A 17,578-nucleotide genomic window follows, 5' to 3' on the forward strand; every position below is an offset into this window, starting at 1 on the left:
CTAAATCCTTTCATGACCAGTTTATACACGTTTGTTCCCGTCCTGAGTGTTGTCCTTAACTTGAATTGTTTTTCCCCTCCCTGGCGTTTAGTCCCCTGATGTATTTATAGAAAGATCATATCCTCTTTCAAACTTCATTTTGCTGGGAATAGTCATGTTAGAAATAGACTGATGAATTGACTGTATTAGATATGGACGGACACACATACACGCACACGAGAGGTAGAGAACTCATTTTTAAAGAAAGGCAGAAAATACAGATGAGTCAATCTTTAGTTAACAGTGCATCTTCTCAAACATGTCAGCCACATATGTAAATTACAATATAAAAGACAGATCAAGTTCAAAACTGATTTTTAGGGTGTTTAGATCTAAAGACTATCCATCTATAGAAATACCAGAAAGCCTACCCAAAATTCCATAAAACTCTAGTTGGGGAACAGTACCAAAAGCCCACAATGAAAATAATTTCTAAAAAAGGAGCTGGGAAGACTCAAATACATTTGAATAAAAACCCTTAGACTGAGGCTAGTTTGGGAGGCAAATAATCTGCAGACAAGTCAAATTGCTATTAAAAAAAAACCTAGAAGGAAGAAAGACTGGACATTCTATTTGTTTAGAGACAATTTCATTCTTTCATAAAAATATCTTCTAGGTTTGCTGCTCTGGTACATCAATCCTGAGTACTCTAACTTTTGACTTATAATGATATTCCTTCAGATACAGCTTCACCGATGGAGGAATGGGAAGCGCATCGATACCATCGTAAGTCGTACAGTTGCAAATAACCGTTCTACATATATGTTGAAGAGAAAATGGGAAAGTCCTGTTTAGCGGAGTGGATAAAAGTGGCTCAAAGAACATACAGGAGCTCGGATCTTTGTAGTGCTCTAGGAGCCCCGTGATGTCGGGAGAGTGGAAGACGCAAGGATCGTGGGCGTCGAAGCTGAAGTTGTGATTCCACTGCTCTATCCGCGCGTGGAGGGAACGACTGTAGCGCCTGAAGCTCACGGAAAACAAATAGTCTTCTTGGGCAGAATCTCGTAACAAAAACGTTCCCTCTGGCTTTCCTTCTAGCAGCGCCTCAGCTGCGTATTTATCCATGACGCCCCAGTAGCAGGGGTTGTTATTGATCTGGAGGAGGTCTGGGACCAAGCAGTGGACATAATCGATCTGCGTATGGTACTTTGGAGGCGTTTCCATCCGCAGCAGCTCGTCATCCGTTTCCCACTTGGGCTTGTTTCTTTTTCTAGAACTTGTGCACAGTGTTATAACTTCATCGTCGGAGTCCATATCGCTCTCCTCTTTATTGCTCCTTCCCACCTTGCCGGTAACCAACTCAGACCTCGAATCGCTCCTGGAGGAACCGCTGTCGGTAAAGTCACAGGACTGGGAGGGAGAGTCCGTTCCCCCACTGGCAACCTCATCATCTCGCAGCTGATCCTCCCTTTCCTCGTGCTGCGATAAGTCAGCAATTATCCAGTCTTCTGCTTTTGGACTTATAGGGGCTGTATGTCTTTTGATCAGGTGCCACCGAAAAGCCAGCTCCGAGCGCGGAGGGAAAGGACACTTGTCTAGCATTAACTCACTGATATGAATCTTCCTTTTCGGCGGCAGTCCCGAGGCGTGCCGACTGCTGCAGTTCTTTATAGGAAAGCACTGACCCACGGCGTCTTGCAGCTTCTGTTTGAGAGACCGGCCCAAAAACCTGTGGCCGCACGAACGGTCTAGATCCAACTCAACGGATGAGCAGCTGTACTTTCTCTCTTGGCTCCTTAAATTAGTCCCTGATCTTCCCGCAGCACTTGCTGTCTCGGTGTCAGAACAATGCTCGCTCTTTTTAGACCAGGAGAGCTTCTTTCCACTCCAGACATAACCGTCCTTTCTGTCCGCGCTCCTGCTCCGGCTGCTTTTGGGTCTCACGTCGGCGTTTTTAATATTACTGTCCTTATTTTCTGCCATTTTGACAGTTTTGCTTCACAAGTTGCCAGGAAGAAGTGCGCTGGGTTTTTCTACATAAGGAAGCTTTGAGGCACTTTCTGGAAGTATCTAAGGAAAAATAAAACCAAACAAAAGAACACTAAGTGAGCAGTTATGGATGCACACAACACAAGAACAATGCAGGTGTATACAGGACAACAGCGAGAATTAATTGCTAAACGTATAGAAATAATATGGACGCACTTCACGTGGAAGGTGATACCGCTCTAGCTGTTTATTGAGCAAATTCTGCATCTCCTCCAAAGAACCTTTAGAGAAGGAACAAGTGGGAGCAGAAACAACTAGGTCAGAGTACAAAGAGCTACTGTACCTACGTGATATGCCTGTTTGCTACTAATCCACAGGGTGGGATGCCAGGGATCTTATTCTTAACTGACACTTTTGGGTCATTTTCTCGATTTAAAAAAAAAAATGAATAAATAAAATTAAACTATATCAGTCACAGATTCCGTCAATGTCTGAAAGCTGGTTTACTCTGCCTTTTCAAACGGAGCTAGAAAATACCGAGCCCCTAAGGGATTGAAATATCTGGGGCTTTGCATACTGAAAAGGATTAAAACAAATCCAGTCCCTTACTAAAAGCAATTTTAAAAGGCCATGAAAGATGGAACTGCTTATTACTCATTAGAGAAGAAAGTTTACATTATTAAAATCAGCGTTGCTCTGAGATTTCATTCTCTTTTGTTTCCAAAAGCATACTGAATTCTGAAATGATAAGAGGTTTCCTTTTGAATGTTGCGCTTTGAAAAAGAAAAGAAATATCCTTTTGATTCCTCAGTTGAAAATAGAACAGCGTTTTTTTCAAGGTACATAGATAGCAATGTGCTGTGGCAGAATGTAGAAATACTTCCCGTCACATAATCGTGATGCTTTTGCACCAAAATGATGTTCAGCTCCTCTGTTCCATGGGGTTTTTTGGGGTTTTAACTAATTGACATGGTAAATACTAAGCAGAAAAAGCAAAGGGCATCGTCTTCCTCTCCCCATTCAATCCATTCTCATCATGGGGATCAGCCAGCGTGACATGAGCTCTCCGTGTCCCCCGGGGCTGCTCTGGCCTCTGTTCTCACTCACAGAACCAGGCGGCCGTGCCCAAACCTTCCCGTGGGCCAAACACACCCCAGATGGAACCTCCACCCAGGAATTTTTGCCATTGCGCCCCTTATTTACAACCCACAGACCTGAGAGCTGTCTCTCGGGATTTTGCAAACCACTCCGCACTGAAAACGTTGCAGGATGCAATTCAAATAGGAGAAAGGCAACGGTTGTATATGAGACCCCAAACACCTTTTTTAGATGAAAACTCATTGATTGCTTCTGTAACGTTTCTATTTTTCATCCCGAAACAAACTGAATTAAAAAAGAGGGGGAAAAAAGCAATTTCATTTATCCTGATGATAACCCGGAGTAACTACTGAAGACAAAATGCTATTCTAGATTAATCCTGTGGTAATGCTCTATATGTGGGATTTTTAATTGGACAGAGTAATATCATTGAGGTTGCAAAGTCAAGTACCTAAAAATTAGGATATGACGGTTTGTAATTGCTTTTGAAACCTTCCATTATCTCATTCTGCACATCCAGCCCATATAAGGAACGAGAATACACAGAATACGGACTTTTAATTAAAAACTGCAAAACACATGAAACCCAGAAGTGCTGAAAAAAGGCCTGTTATCTCCTAACTTGAGCCTCGCAACTGAAATAATTTCAGCGTTTTATGTCATTTCCAGGTCGTTGTCGTTGGATTTAACTGTAAAGCCATCTTCTCCTTTGTATTTTTCTTCTGTCACGAAGCATTTGTGGCACCTGAACCCTGAATCTTTAATGGGAGAGGCAGCACGTGATGCTGGGAGACACACACCATTAGCCAGCAACACGGAGAGCGGGTTCCCTGGGGTCTGGCGGCGGCTGGAACCCGGGCGCCAATTCTGCCACGTCAGAGCAGTAATTGCTAATCAGACATCACACTAGACCTGTGAAAAGAATATGGAATAAATGAAGAAAAAGGGATGTCATCCTCCCAAAGCCAGGTTTGAGCCGGGTCTTGCGAAGGAAAAGGATGGTTCTGTGGTCAGCTTGTGACTTAGGAGACAAAAATCTCCTTTTTCAAAGGTGTTACAAACATCCACGTGCTCACGCTGCTCAGCCACAGCACATTTAGGTGCCCAAATCCCGCTGTTTGGCATTACAATAAGGGGTCGCACCTTCACACCCTTCCCGCTCCATAAATCACAGCACCACCAATAAACTGGGGAGCAAAAATAATACCCGTGTCAGAAAGAGAAAGGCATCAAGGCACTCGGTGCTGTATGACCGTTTCGGGTTTCTTGCCGAACGCAGAGACTTCTTTCACTGCAAATATTCGAGGGAAACGCCGCGGACTGTACATCCATTAATGTCGGAAAGAGCCGGAGAGCAGGGCAAGGATAAAAGAGAGGGAACACGGAGAGCACTTTTACCTACAGGGCAAGGTTAAATGGGGGAGGCCAGCACTGTGCGGCTCACGCATCAGTTCCGAGATCCTTTCGGTGGATATAATTAGTCTCCTGCCTACAAAAGCCACCTTCGATGTGGAGATACCTGGGGCATCTCAGAAGCAGATCTGACATAACCCTTACGCTTGAACCTCTTCTCAGCACACGGCAAAGATAAAACAACGCGCGGGGATGAGCTGAGTTCACTTCGGGCCACGCGATCATGCTCGTGGTTCAAGGTTCCCTGTCACCGTCACCGCTTCCAGTCCCTGAGGACAAGCATAGGGCTGGGAGGGTTTTGTTGGTGTTTCTACACCCTGCGCAGCTCCCTCCTCCAGATGCACGTCCCTCACCAGGCTGCATGAGATGCTTTTTCTTTCAAGCGCTGATGCCTCAACATTAAACCTTCAAGCCCGAACTAAAAGCAATATCTAGTAGCTATTTGGAGGCAATAACAATATTACCTCCTAGGCAGAGGTAGGCTGCAAGCAACAACTCTGATAAGGCAGTTACAGCCTCGCCATATGTCTAATTAAATCAGCAGTGAATACCCAATAACTCCAATAGGTGAATCTAAACCATAAGTATAGACAGACCTTTTTTAAAATTTATTCAATCAATAATGAATTGTTTTAATGAGATATTTATCTCCTGAGCTGCTGGATCCTTGCTTCTAGCCCAAGTCCTCTTCATCAAGCTGCGTCCCTTTCAGTATAATGAAGAAGAAGGTGGTGGGGGGTCCCCAGGCCACCCCCCGCTGTCACTGTGGTCTGGTCACCTCCTGAAACCTGCGAGGATGGAGGTGCCACCACCTCTTTGGTGCTCCCACACTGCATGACCCTTCTAGGGAAGGAAGTACTTTGCAACTTTTCTGTCCGAGTACACAAAAGCCAAAGCGCCGCTTGGATTACGCCTCTAATTAAACAAGAAAGGTGACTCACATGAAGAATAACAGAACAGTTTAGGAATTGTTAAAGCAGCTGATGTTCTTCTAGAGCTGATAAAAGAAGAGCAAGCTGTAATGAATTGGGGTACTTTTTCTTTTTTCTTTCAACTTACATAAAAGTTATGTTAAAAAAATCCCACTGGTCACATGCTGTTTTCATTAATTTTGCCCAATTAGATTTTGGCCACAAGACTGCATTTTAAAACCTGACCTTCCTCTGAAGTTAAGCTGTTACTGACTTATTTTGGAAAAAAGCCCAACCTATTAAGGATAACATTAAGTCTCAATTCCTCTGTCTTAACTCGTTTTCCTTCAGTTTTGACTATGTTTATTTTAATTTACGATACCGTCCAAAAATACCTAAGCTTGACTCCAGAGGCCCTTCCAGCAAATTAAAGCAATAAGCACACCCACAAAAAATAAAGTGACTGCTTAAAGATATCAATAGTAAACTACTGTGCTTCTTACCAACACCGGAGCTATTTTACTCACACCCAGGTGGTAGAAATGATGTGGACACGGGTGTAGAGGTGAGAGCTGCTCATATCACAGAATCCCAGAATGTCAGGGGTTGGAAGGGACCTGGAAAGCTCATCCAGTGCAATCCCCCCATGGAGCAGGAACACCCAGATGAAGTTACACAGGAAGGTGTCCAGGCGGGTTGGAATGTCTGCAGAGTAGGAGACTCCACAACCCCCCTGGGCAGCCTGGGCCAGGCTCTGCCACCCTCACCGTGAAGAAGTTTATTCTCATATTTAAGTGGAACCTCTTGTGTTCCAGTTTGAACCCAATACCCCTTGTCCTATCATTGGTTGTCACCGAGAAGAGCCTGGCTCCATCCTCCTTTATATATCTGTAAACATTAATGAGGTCACCCCTCAGTCTCCTCTTCTCCAAGCTAAAGAGACCCAGCTCCCTCAGCCTTTTCGCGTATCTACTGCTTTAACACAACTCTGCTCATGTGCCGGGGCAGAGACGTTGGCGGAACCGCGGCGGCGCTAAACCAGCCGAAGCTTTATGGTCTATGACCAACGCTTGGTGCTCCACCCAGAAACCGACGGGGAGAGCAGCGCGGTTCCCAGCTCACGCCCGGCGGCTGCTCAACACCTATTAATTCAAGCCAGCAGCAGGTTGAGCTCCCGACCGGATCCAAAGAATGACTTTGCGTTCAATGCCGTGCCACTCCGGGTGTGACAAAGCCTTGCAGTCCCTTGGCCAAGTGACCACGGGATTCCCCCACCCTCCGAAAAACCTCCCCCTGAGTTTTCTCATTCATTTCTCATTCAAAGAGTTATCCCAGCAGGGCAGCACCTCCGGACGATGAATTTAGTTGTTACATAGAACCGAACTTAAAAACGCCTTTATTTATTTTTTTAATATTTTAGGTGCAGTTTGTATGAGAGTTTCTGCAAATTAAAATAATGAAGAACAAAAAAATAAATAGAGCTGACACGTGTTTGTCTCCATGCCAGGCAGCAGCTTGCAGTGAGGCTGCTGTAAGAATAGCCTGGTCTTCCCACTCATCTGATAAGCAGTTCAGCTCAATCATTTTCCTGGAACACATTATCCTCACCAGAAATCACGATTTATTGAAATAAGTCAGGATACACCCATGGAAATCATGTCTCTACGCAGCATCCATGAGGTTTAACAATGAAATCTGGGCACATATATATATATTTATTTTTTTTAAAGAAGTGTGCCTGCTTTGTAATCCTGTCACTTACTCATTCATGAAAGTACCAACAATGTGACTGTTACAGAGAGCCCGACCACATTTCCAATATAAATAAATCACTCTGCTCAAGCCAACCACCGATAACTCCGCTGCAGAGCAAAACTGAGGATAAAAAGGGTTTTGCCTGGAAGCAATTTTTCTCACAAGCAGGAATAAACTGGGCCAGATCATTACAGCTACATAATGGGAAAACAGACAACTCTGATTTTTCTCCTCCTTATTTCAGGCATGTCGAGCTCTAACATTTTTTGCCCTTCAGGAAACAAACCACGCCGCTTTCCTCCTATTTTTCAGCACATGAAAGCTTTAATGGTTCTTTTTGCAAAGCAATAGCTACAACCGCTGTCACCTACACCCAGCGTGCTCGTCGGGACGGCTGTAATTACAGAGTAATTCCATAATTACCACAACGGATGGGTTTGATCCAGCATCCCCCAGCCCCTCCTGCAGGACTTGGCTGCGATGGGGATTGTGGATACGTGGGGGATGAAGGGCACTGCCCCTCATTTGGGCTTTCCTGCCGTTCCTGTGCCTGCCATTACACAGATATACATACAAGAAATATCTATGCACTCTATACATTAAGGTATGCGTGTCAGGCATGCACCCACACACAGTTTTTCACAGGGAAAGGGAACACGCACCGAAGTCCGCGCAGCCCCCGGGTGTCACCGCCTCAGCCGCCACCCCGACCCGGCTCCTCCCGACCCCAACTTACGATCGCCCGATGGCGCTGCCCTCCCCGGGGGAAGCTGCTCGCCGCCCAAGTCGCTCCCTCAGCCGGACAGGGCGGCCTGACCCGCGGCGGGGACGGCGGGAGGAGGGAAACGGGAAAGGCCAGCGGCACCTCCGCGGGCTCGCACAGGCGGCGGGGAGCGCGCAGGCGGCGCGCAGCCCGGGCTCCCCTCACCCGCCGGAGCGGAACCGCTGTGGAACCTGCACAGCCGCTCCTGCCGCCGCCATCCTCTCTCCCTCCGGCCGGCCGATCCCGGCCCCGCCTGCGCCACCGCCCCGCCCCGGGCTGTGACGGGGCCGGCCCGGCCCCCGGGGCGGAGCTGGGCGGCGGGGAGGGCGCGGCGGGGCGAGCGCGGGAAGGCTCGAAGCGGGCGGCGGAGCCGGCGCGGTGAGCGGGCGGGGAGGCGGCGCGGTCCCCGGGCTCCCCCTCGTCTCGGCGGGCGGCGCGGGGCCTGTTCCCCGCTCTGGGGGGGTCCCCGGCTTCCCCCTCGTCCCGGCGGGCGGGCGGCGGGGCCCAGCTTGGCCTGCTCTGGGCGCTGAGGAACGGGCCCTCCCACCCCGGGTAACCCGGTTTTAATTCCCCCGCCAGGCCCTTCTGAAGTGCGGGCGCCGTGTCCCACATCACCCGCTTGGCCCCGTGTTCCCAGCCCCCGGGGGTGGGTGTCCCAGCAGCTCAGGCCTTCCCCTGCCAACTAAGGCTCATTCCGGAGCTTTTCCTTCAAATTTAATTTTACAGCTATCTGAAAGGAGGTTGTAGCATGGAGGGGGTTGGTCTCTTCTCCCAAGTAACAAGTAATAGAATGAGAGGAAATGGCCTCAAGTTGCACCAGGGGAGGTTTAGATTGTATCTTGGGTACAATTTCTTCGCAGAAAGGGTGTTGGGCATTGGAACAGGCTGCCCAGGGGAGTGGTGGAGTCACCATCCCTGGAGGGGTTTAAAAGGTGTTTAGATGAGGTTCTCAGGGACATGGGTTAGTTCTAGAGTTGGGTTATGGTTGGACTCGATGATCCTGAGGGTCTCTTCTGCTGAAATGATTCTATGATTTCTCCCCTTTTATCCTTAACTAGGTGAGAGCGAAGATGCCCTCCGCACAGAAGCCGATGCGATACGGCCACACCGAGGGACACACCGACGTCTGCTTCGATGGCACCGGGAGGTAATGGTCTAATTCCCAGAGCCTGGGTGAGGGGTGGTGGAGACAGGATGGGCTTGTGCTCCCTTCTGTACCAGCCACTGCTCCGGGAGGTACCGGGATGGATTTGTGGCCTGGCTTGGTCTGGGAAATCATTTGGGTTTTGCCTGTGTTGAGAACTGGCTGGGACATAAATGTTTTGATGCTCTGAATTTTGAAGTGATCGACATCTAACTTAAGTGTAAGCCTATGTATAGTATAGGTGTGTGTATTCTTCCCCAGAGGAAGAGTAGGCGCTGATCTCTTCTCTCTGGTGATCAGTGACAGAACCCGAGAGAATGGCAGGAAGATGGGCCAGGGGAGGTTTAGGTTGGACACGAGGAAAAGGTTCTTCACCCAGAGGTGCTGGACACTGGAACAGGCTCCCCAGGGAGGTGTCACGGCCCCAAGCCTGATGGTGTTCAAGAAGAGACTGGACAACACCCTCAGTCACAAAGTGTGAACTGTGGGGTGTTCTGTGCAGGGACAGGAGTTGGACTCGATGATCCTTGTGGGTCCCTTCCAACTCAGGATATTCCTTTCTATGACTCTAATAATAAACTCTCTGTGCACTGTTTATAAGAGTGACTTCATAGAATCTAGCAGAAATTGATGTAGTGTGGGAGAAAATATGTTCACATATACACTAAGAAATTAAAAATATAGTTGGAGAAATACAATAATGGACTTGCTATCTTGTTATTCTTGCACTGATTCTTGAATGTATCAATATAAACTAGATATTTGCTCTTACCTTTTTTGATTCAAAATAAATGGTAAACCAGAAAACATGCCCTCTCAAAATGAACTCAAGTGGTAAGTCTTATATGTTGAATATGGTTTAAGTCCATATTCTCTTATTATTTTCTGCAGTCCATTAGCCTTGATGCAAAGGCTACTCTTAAGTTAGTCTAATAACAATCCCTCAAAACCACAAAAAGCCTTCCTTGCCATTACAACGCAAATATTTAAAGAAGGATGCAAACAGCTCTGCCAAATACCACTGGTCCACTACTGCTGGACCCCCAGCAATATATTCAGTATCAATATAGTGTTGTGTTGTTGTTAAAATACAGACCTTACAGAACTAAAAGCAACATCACAGCTTCACCACTGGCATGATAACATTTTGCTGTTTAATTAGATTTTTTTTGGAACTGCAGGCAGCTTTGGAAAAAAAGGAATGTGAGGCTTGATTATAGATTAATGATATCTTTAATGAAAAATGCCATGCAAACTTCTGTATATTTGCTCTGTGACTTCAGGCTATTGTTTACTGCATTAAAATAGTGAAAGTTAACTCCTGTAAATATGAATTCCATCTTAACTATTGTTAAGGGTTCTGTAGGCCTGGAACACTTTAAGCTTGTTAAACTTCAGTCAAGTGTGCACTAACACCGAGTTTTGCCCTCAACTTTGTAATCAGCTGTAAGGTAAGTTTTCAAAGGCTTAAGAAGCAATTAAATGCACAGTTCTTAGAGAAATCAGTGCTAATTAAATCCTTTGAAAAATTTGCTCTAGGTCCTGGAAAAAAATTGGTTGGCTGTTATTTTCTAAGGGTCAGTTCAGATGAGTGCCAGGCCTGGGTAGTTATTGGAGACTCAAAACACTGTGTTTATGCTACCAGGTGTGATTTTCCCCCTTCCCCATGTTTAATAAGTTACCTAAACATGATAAATGTAGGTATCACATTGTATGTATTGTGTTTCATTTAAAAAGAAAAACCCTAACACTTCAGTAACATTTTCATTTTGGGATTGAAAGCTGCTGTGGGTGTCCTTCCCTTTCCTGAGCATTAACAAGTCTAGCGTTGTTCTGCAGCTGCATCGTAACATGCGGCAGTGATGGAGATGTCAGGATTTGGGAAAACCTGGATGACGATGATCCAAAGTCCATTAACGTGGGAGAAAAGGCCTATTCCTGTGCGCTAAAGGTATTGTGGTTAACAGGGCTTCTCCAGCTTGTGTCGTGCTGCTGTTGATGTTGGATTTTCAAGCTCGGGGATGCTGCTTGTGTGGGTGACATTAAACATATACTGGGGCAATATACAGAAAAAGGGGAGAATAATATTGTATGTAGCGCATTTCAGTCTACTGTATGTTGAACAAGTAGATATTTGTCTTCAGATCAATGTATGGAAGAAATAAATTGAATATTGTGTAATGAGCAGCAGGTATTTAAATTTGAGCATGTGGACGTATCTGAGTGAAAATATTACAGCAGTGTTGAAAACATGATTTTCTGAAATACACAGATGTTTACTTGATTATACGTTCTGACAGACTTTTTGAATATTTTAACTAAATTCGGTATTTTATATAAACCAAGAATTCTTCTGACAACTCATTTTACCCCATAAAGGCTTGTAGATTATTCCCTATGTATTTGTATACATATTTCCTTATGTATCCTTATACCTTCTGTGTTTTTCCTCCTCTTCCTTCACATTCACTAACACTCATTTCTGACTTTGATCTTCCTGAGAAACAAACCCAGCAGATTAAGCTAATTATGCAGTGAACCTTTTAGGCCGTTTCAGTGTTTTCTCACACTATGAGTTACAGTGTTTCCCAGCCTAAGATGTGATCGTCAAGTATTGGGAAAAAGAGTCAAGAGGTTGTTTTATGTGGGCCTATTTTAAGGTCCAAGGAATTATAATCTGTATTAATCAAAAAGTACTTTCACAGAGTCAGTGTCTGCTAGTGCTCTGCTAATACTTTTTTATAACTAGTTTGATATTTCGCTCTCAAAAGTGATGTTTAGCCCAAAGGTGCCTCAAAGTCAGAAGGGAACAGAATTCTTACTGTCATATATTGTGGGAATTTGTGAGAACGCTGGTTATGGGCAGTTCTGTGCTCTGACTGGCATTTGAAGCATAAACTGATCTCTTTCTTTGAATATTAAGGCAGTTCCTCTTTCTATATCTTGCAGGAGTTGTTATTTGTAAATAACACGGGAAATAAATTACCCATACAAATTTCTATAACTGAAAGTAATTCTTTTTGCTGTGCATGTTCATGTATTTGGAAATTCTCATGCTGCTTCCTTTATGTGCAATTATTGCTATATTACGTTAGTAATAGAAGGTCTAAAATGTAGGTTTTGTGGCAACTGTAGAAGAGGAATTCTACAAGTCTACATCAGCTCTTCAGATATTGTGTTGTTAACTTTGGAGTGATAAAGGAAAATTTTTAAATTCAGTTTTCAACTACTTGTGACTTTGGAGAGGAGTATGAAAGAGGAAACAAGAATTAACATATATGTATTATATTTAAAAATAATCATTTGAAACCTTATTCAGAACTACTGCGTTACGTGAAACCTTTTTCTTATATCCCTTTTAACATACCTCATGTACCTATTCCTCAATACCTGTATAACCTATTTTCATCATTGATTTTTAGAGTGTTTTGCTGTTGATTTTCATCACGTTACTTATCTTTTCACAGACCAAGTGAGGGGACTTGAACGAGTTCTCTTACCAAATGAGTGGCAGAGCCAGAAATCTTTAAAACTATTAATGAACAGAGGAGGGAGAATCCCGGGTTTAATTTAAGACACTATTAGGAAAAATCCTCCGCTCTGAAGTGTATTATAAAGTGCTTTTGGTTTAGAGGGATTTTTTATTTTTAAGCAGTGAGATTAAGAACCCTTGGTGAGACATTACTTCAGGAAATCTTATTTCAAAAATTAGTCTTTATTAATGAAAAGCCGTGAGGAACTGCTCAGAGACCTTGATTTAATCTAGGTAATAAATCTCCTCTCTTATTTAGTTGGGTTATTTAGTACTGGCTGCTGCTTTGTTTATCTTCAGAATTTTTAGTATAACTTTAGGCAACTTAAAAGAAAAAGCGACACCTCTCCAAACACAAATGAAAAAACCCTCAAGGAAATAAAGCATTTATTTATATATTTCAAAACCTTATTGCTGTGTACAACTGAGGAATAGTGTTGTCACTTGAACAAGAGATATTCCTTTTTCAAGCACAGGGTAATTATTTCTTTTGTTTTGCACTTCTTTTAATCTGGATTCATTGTTATTAAACATCTGCCTCTTGTTTTCTGAAAACTAAGCTGCAGTTCATGAACTTCTCATCTTTCCATCATGGCATTTAAGAGAGAAGTTTGGGCTGAGGGTGCCCTCTCCTGATCCTGCAGCAAATTAATCGAAATAGAATGCAAGGTTCTTCCTGCTCTAAGAGCTTTCTCGTTTGTGTAGAAGAAGGTTGGATAGTTCTCTTTGAACTTCAGTAGGACTTTGAGTACTCATTATTTTAGTAAAGATACCAGTCGGGAAGGTCTTGGTGCGGTAAATTGCCATATAGTTGGCGCAATGAATTTTAAGTCAATTGAAGCAACTGGAGTTTTGGTATTAAATCCAGCAGTGTGTTTCTACAGGACTGGAAGTAAGAGAATATTTTTTCTAGTTTTTAATAGTTTAGTTAAAATGATAAAGCATTAAAATTACTCTACTTTTCTGTATTTGTTTTAAGGAATATTTCCCCTGCTGCTCCTACTGTCAGACCTCTTTTGGAACTACTAAAGTTAATCTGCCCTGAAATTAGGCACATCAAAGCAATGTTTTTTATTCCATGGATATCAATGTGTTTTAACTAACAAATTTCATGATGGATTTTGTTTCTAGAACGGAAAACTGATCACAGCAGTATCGAACAACACTGTGCAGATACACACGTTCCCTGAAGGAGCTCCAGATGGCATCCTGACCCGTTTCACCACGAATGCAAACCACGTCATCTTCAACAGCGATGGTACCAAAATTGCTGCTGGATCCAGGTAATTAGGAAAAATGTTGCTGTCGTCCAAAATCTTTGTCTCATGCTGATTTTTACCAACGAGATCCTGAATACACGCACGTCTGAGGGTTTAAAGTTTTGCAAAATGCCTTTGGGGGGTGGAGGGGAAGAAAGGAATGAAAAAGACTTTAGGAGAGATACTTGAGAGATACTTGATCCACCAAACAATTTTGAATGGAAATCTGGTATTGTGAAATAATTCCTTTTCTTTAGGAGACCTGAGTGTTTTCAGCTTTTAGTCCTATAATGTATAAGTGTGTTTGCACATGTGGATGGCATTGCAGCATCAAGGATTTTGTTCCTGTGTGCTGAAGATTGTTCCTGGTACTGCAGATGTAAATACACGTGCAAAAGTGAGACGGGTTCTGGCTTGCGCAAGAGCTTTGAGTCATTCTCTGGCATAAATATCGTCACCGTTCTGCCAAATGGCAAGTATAGAGTCTTACATCTGGGCAGGAACAACCCCAGGTTCCGGTATAAGTTGGGGAACAACCTGTTGGAGAGCAGTGTAGGGGAAAGGGGCCTGGGGGTCCTGGGAGACAGCAGGATGAGCATGAGCCAGCACTGGGCCCTTGTGGCCAGGAAGGCCAATGGTACCTGGGGTGGGTTAGAAGGGGGTGGTCAGTAGGTCAGAGAGGTTCTCCTGCCCCTCTGCTCTGCCCTGGGGAGACCACACCTGGAATCTTGTGTCCAGTTGTGGCCCCTCAGTTCCAGCAGGACAGGGAACTGCTGGAGAGAGTCCAGCGCAGCCACCAAGATGCTGAAGGGAGTGGAGCATCTCCCGTGTGAGGAAAGGCTGAGGGAGCTGGGGCTCTGGAGCTGGACAAGAGGAGACTGAGGGGTGACTCATTAGTGTTTATAAATATGGAAAGAGTGAGTGTCAGGAGGATGGAGCCAGGCTCTTCTCGGTGACAACCAATGATAGGACAAGGGGCAATGGGTACAAACTGGAACACAGGAGGTTCCAGTTAAATGTGAGAAGAAACTTGTTCCTGGTGAGGGTGCGAGAACACTGGCCCAGGCTGCCCAGGGAGGTTGTGGAGTCTCCTTCTGTGCAGACATTCCAACCCGCCTGGACACCTTCCTGTGTAACCTCATCTGGGTGTTCCTGCTCCGGTGGGGGGATTGGACTGGAGGAGCTTTCCAGGTCCCTTCCAATCCCTGACATTCTGGGATTCTGTGAAATGGTAACAGATGACAGTGACAAGGCTCACCTGAGGGGAATTAAATACGTAGTTCAGTTAATTTTGCAGAGCATCATGTTTGCTTTTACATAATATACTTTATTCCATTAACAGAGATGGCAAAATAGCCAGCAGGCGATTTCTTTTTTTTCATTTATTTAAGGCTCAGGTGATTTTTAATTGGATTTTAATTGGGCAGCTGTAGCGAACCCAGGCTGTTGGCTTCCCTCTCTCTGCAGCAGCCATGGCAGAGCTTTGCGTCTGCTCCCTGGCTCCTCTGAACTAGCAAACAATTGTGATGGATACACTGGACTGTGAACTCCGGCAGCTGTGGAGCAGATGCACCAGTTCCACCAAAACTGGGAGGCTGGACAGCTGGGGACAACAACCGCTCTAATCGCTAAATCTGACAGTGATCGGGAGTTCGGGCCCTTGGCCAGTGCTTGTTTGTGAGGGAACAGCTCTGCCCCGGGATCTGACTTTGATTAGAGAGATTAGGCAGACAGCAAAGGCTTTTCTGTTTCCAAAACTTTTGCAAAACCGCAGTGTTTCTGCAGCCTGACCGGAGCCTTCACATTAGGAAAAAGAGTTCGTAAGAGTGTGAGGCCACCCATTGGTGGAGCCTTCTGGAACATACTGAAGGAGAAGGTGACAGCCCAAAAATGAAGGAATGCAGTTAAGAAGAATTGCTTTTAATTGTCCCAGATTTCTCCATTTTTTACATGATGCCTGTACGTTTCAATTTTGTAGAAGTTTAACACCCACCTGGCTGCCCAAGTTCACATGAACTGTTAGAAAAACAACTGTGTGGCTTCGCAAATAAGCAAAAAATGCCCTATTGCTCGTTGTTTTTTTTTCTTTAAAGTTGTTTTGCGTTGTTTGAGAGGGCTAACATCATTTGAGTTGTCTCGATATAGCTTATAGACTTCCTTTTATGAGTGTTTGCTTAGCATTAGATGGTTGGCAAAACTGAGGTGTGGTGGTTTTGGAATATAGTTAAAGTAATAGTCAACCCTATAGAATTAGGTCCTAAAATTAAATTTCTCTTTGAGATTGTTGCAACGAAGTATGAGAGGGAGTGGGATTGAAAGATTATCACAGGAGCTCTTTGGCTTAGAAGTTAGTGTTAATATTTTTATTTAAACTGCAGTAATACCTGTAATTTTGGAGGAGGGAATAAACTTGTAAAAAAGATCTGTTCATGTATATTGAGAGTCCAGCATGGGGCAACAAAGATGATTAAGGGAGTGGAGTATCTCCCTTATGAGGAAAGGCTGAGGGAGCTGGGGCTCTTTAGCTTGGAGAAGAGGAGACTGAGGGGTGACCTCATTAATGTTTACAGATATCTAAAGGGTGAGTGTCAGGAGGATGGAGCCAGGCTCTTCTCGGTGACAACCAATGACAGGACAAGGGGTAATAGGTTCAAACTGGGACACAAAAGATTCCACTTATATTTGAGAAGAAACTTGTTCCTGGTGAGGGTGGCAGAGCCTGGCCCAGGCTGCCCAGGGAGGCTGTGGAGTCTCCTTCTCTGCAGACATTCCAACCCACCTGGACACCTTCCTGTGTAACCTCATCAGGGTGTTCCTGCTCCATGGCGGGATTGCACTGGATGAGCTTTCCAGGTCCCTTCCAACCCATGACATTCTGGGATTCTGTGATTCTGTACATTAACTGGTCTTAAAAATCCTGTTAAAAATGTCAAAAAATAAACTGCATGCTCTGTCCATTTTTAAAAACCATGTGACCAAATAATTACAGTAGTGAATATTGGTCCCATTCAACAGATAGTTCTTGTTAAGTCAGTTGTCTGGTGTCTAAGCAGAGGTTTTCATTAGGTCATATAGAATATTATATTGAACAGCAATATGGTCTGTGTGTACATAATGTCCTCTTCAAAGAGCAACCGTATTTTACATATTTTGAGAGGAACAAAAGCTTTTTTCTGATAAAGATAATGCAGCCTTGCTACTATTGTAGTAAGCCTCAAGATTCTAATTGTCCCTTAGAACATATGGTGTTGAGATCCATACTTACCCAAAAGATAATTAATGCCTAATTTTTATTGCCAAAACCACATAATTTGTCATTGTTAATACCAATGTTAATATTCTTCTGTCTGTTCTTGTGATCTACAGTGACTTTATGGTCAAAGTTGTGGAGGTGGCTGATAGCAGCAAGCAGAAAACATTCCGAGGACACGATGCTCCGGTTTTAAGCCTGTCTTTTGACCCCAGGGATGTTTACCTGGTAAAAACACTTTCTTCTTCATTGTCTGATTTGAATCTCCTTTTCCCTGTGAAAGAAAATAAATATATACATTTTACAAAAAAACCACAGTAACTGGGCATGTGGACGTGTTTCATTTCAGCTGACCTTACTGACAATGGAGTGTGTGACAACTTGTTGACTCCCAGGAGAACTCAGTCTTTGCTTTACTACTCAATTATTGTCTATGTTCTTCTAGAATCTAATGGTGATTTGATTTTCGAGGGGAAAAGATGGCT

At 44.2% G+C, this 17,578-nt stretch overlaps 2 protein-coding genes across 2 annotated transcripts in view; one reads left to right on the forward strand and one right to left on the reverse strand.

Annotated features, from left to right (window-relative positions):
• Positions 1-365: 365 nt before the first annotated feature.
• On the reverse strand, positions 366-8,149 carry SOCS4 (suppressor of cytokine signaling 4). The gene is made up of 2 exons (XM_080345930.1): positions 7,882-8,149; positions 366-2,049 (listed from the first exon to the last, which is right to left on the reverse strand). Exon 2 carries the CDS (start codon positions 1,960-1,962, stop codon positions 652-654), a length of 1,311 nt encoding a protein of 436 aa, XP_080202056.1. The 5' UTR covers positions 1,963-2,049; positions 7,882-8,149; the 3' UTR covers positions 366-651.
• An 829-nt stretch (positions 8,150-8,978) lies between these two features.
• The window catches only part of WDHD1 (WD repeat and HMG-box DNA binding protein 1), a gene marked incomplete at both ends in the record, with an annotated part of 29,553 nt that continues 20,953 nt past the window's right edge, over positions 8,979-17,578 (forward strand). Inside the window, 4 exons of the mRNA XM_080346016.1 lie at positions 8,979-9,055; positions 10,892-11,003; positions 13,716-13,867; positions 17,210-17,321. Coding sequence (XP_080202142.1) covers positions 8,979-9,055; positions 10,892-11,003; positions 13,716-13,867; positions 17,210-17,321 — 453 coding nt within the window. The remainder of the gene's footprint in view (positions 9,056-10,891; positions 11,004-13,715; positions 13,868-17,209; positions 17,322-17,578) is intronic.

Source organism: Nesoenas mayeri (assembly GCF_963082525.1).
Source record: "Nesoenas mayeri genome assembly, chromosome: 5".
Taxonomy (NCBI): domain Eukaryota; kingdom Metazoa; phylum Chordata; class Aves; order Columbiformes; family Columbidae; genus Nesoenas; species Nesoenas mayeri.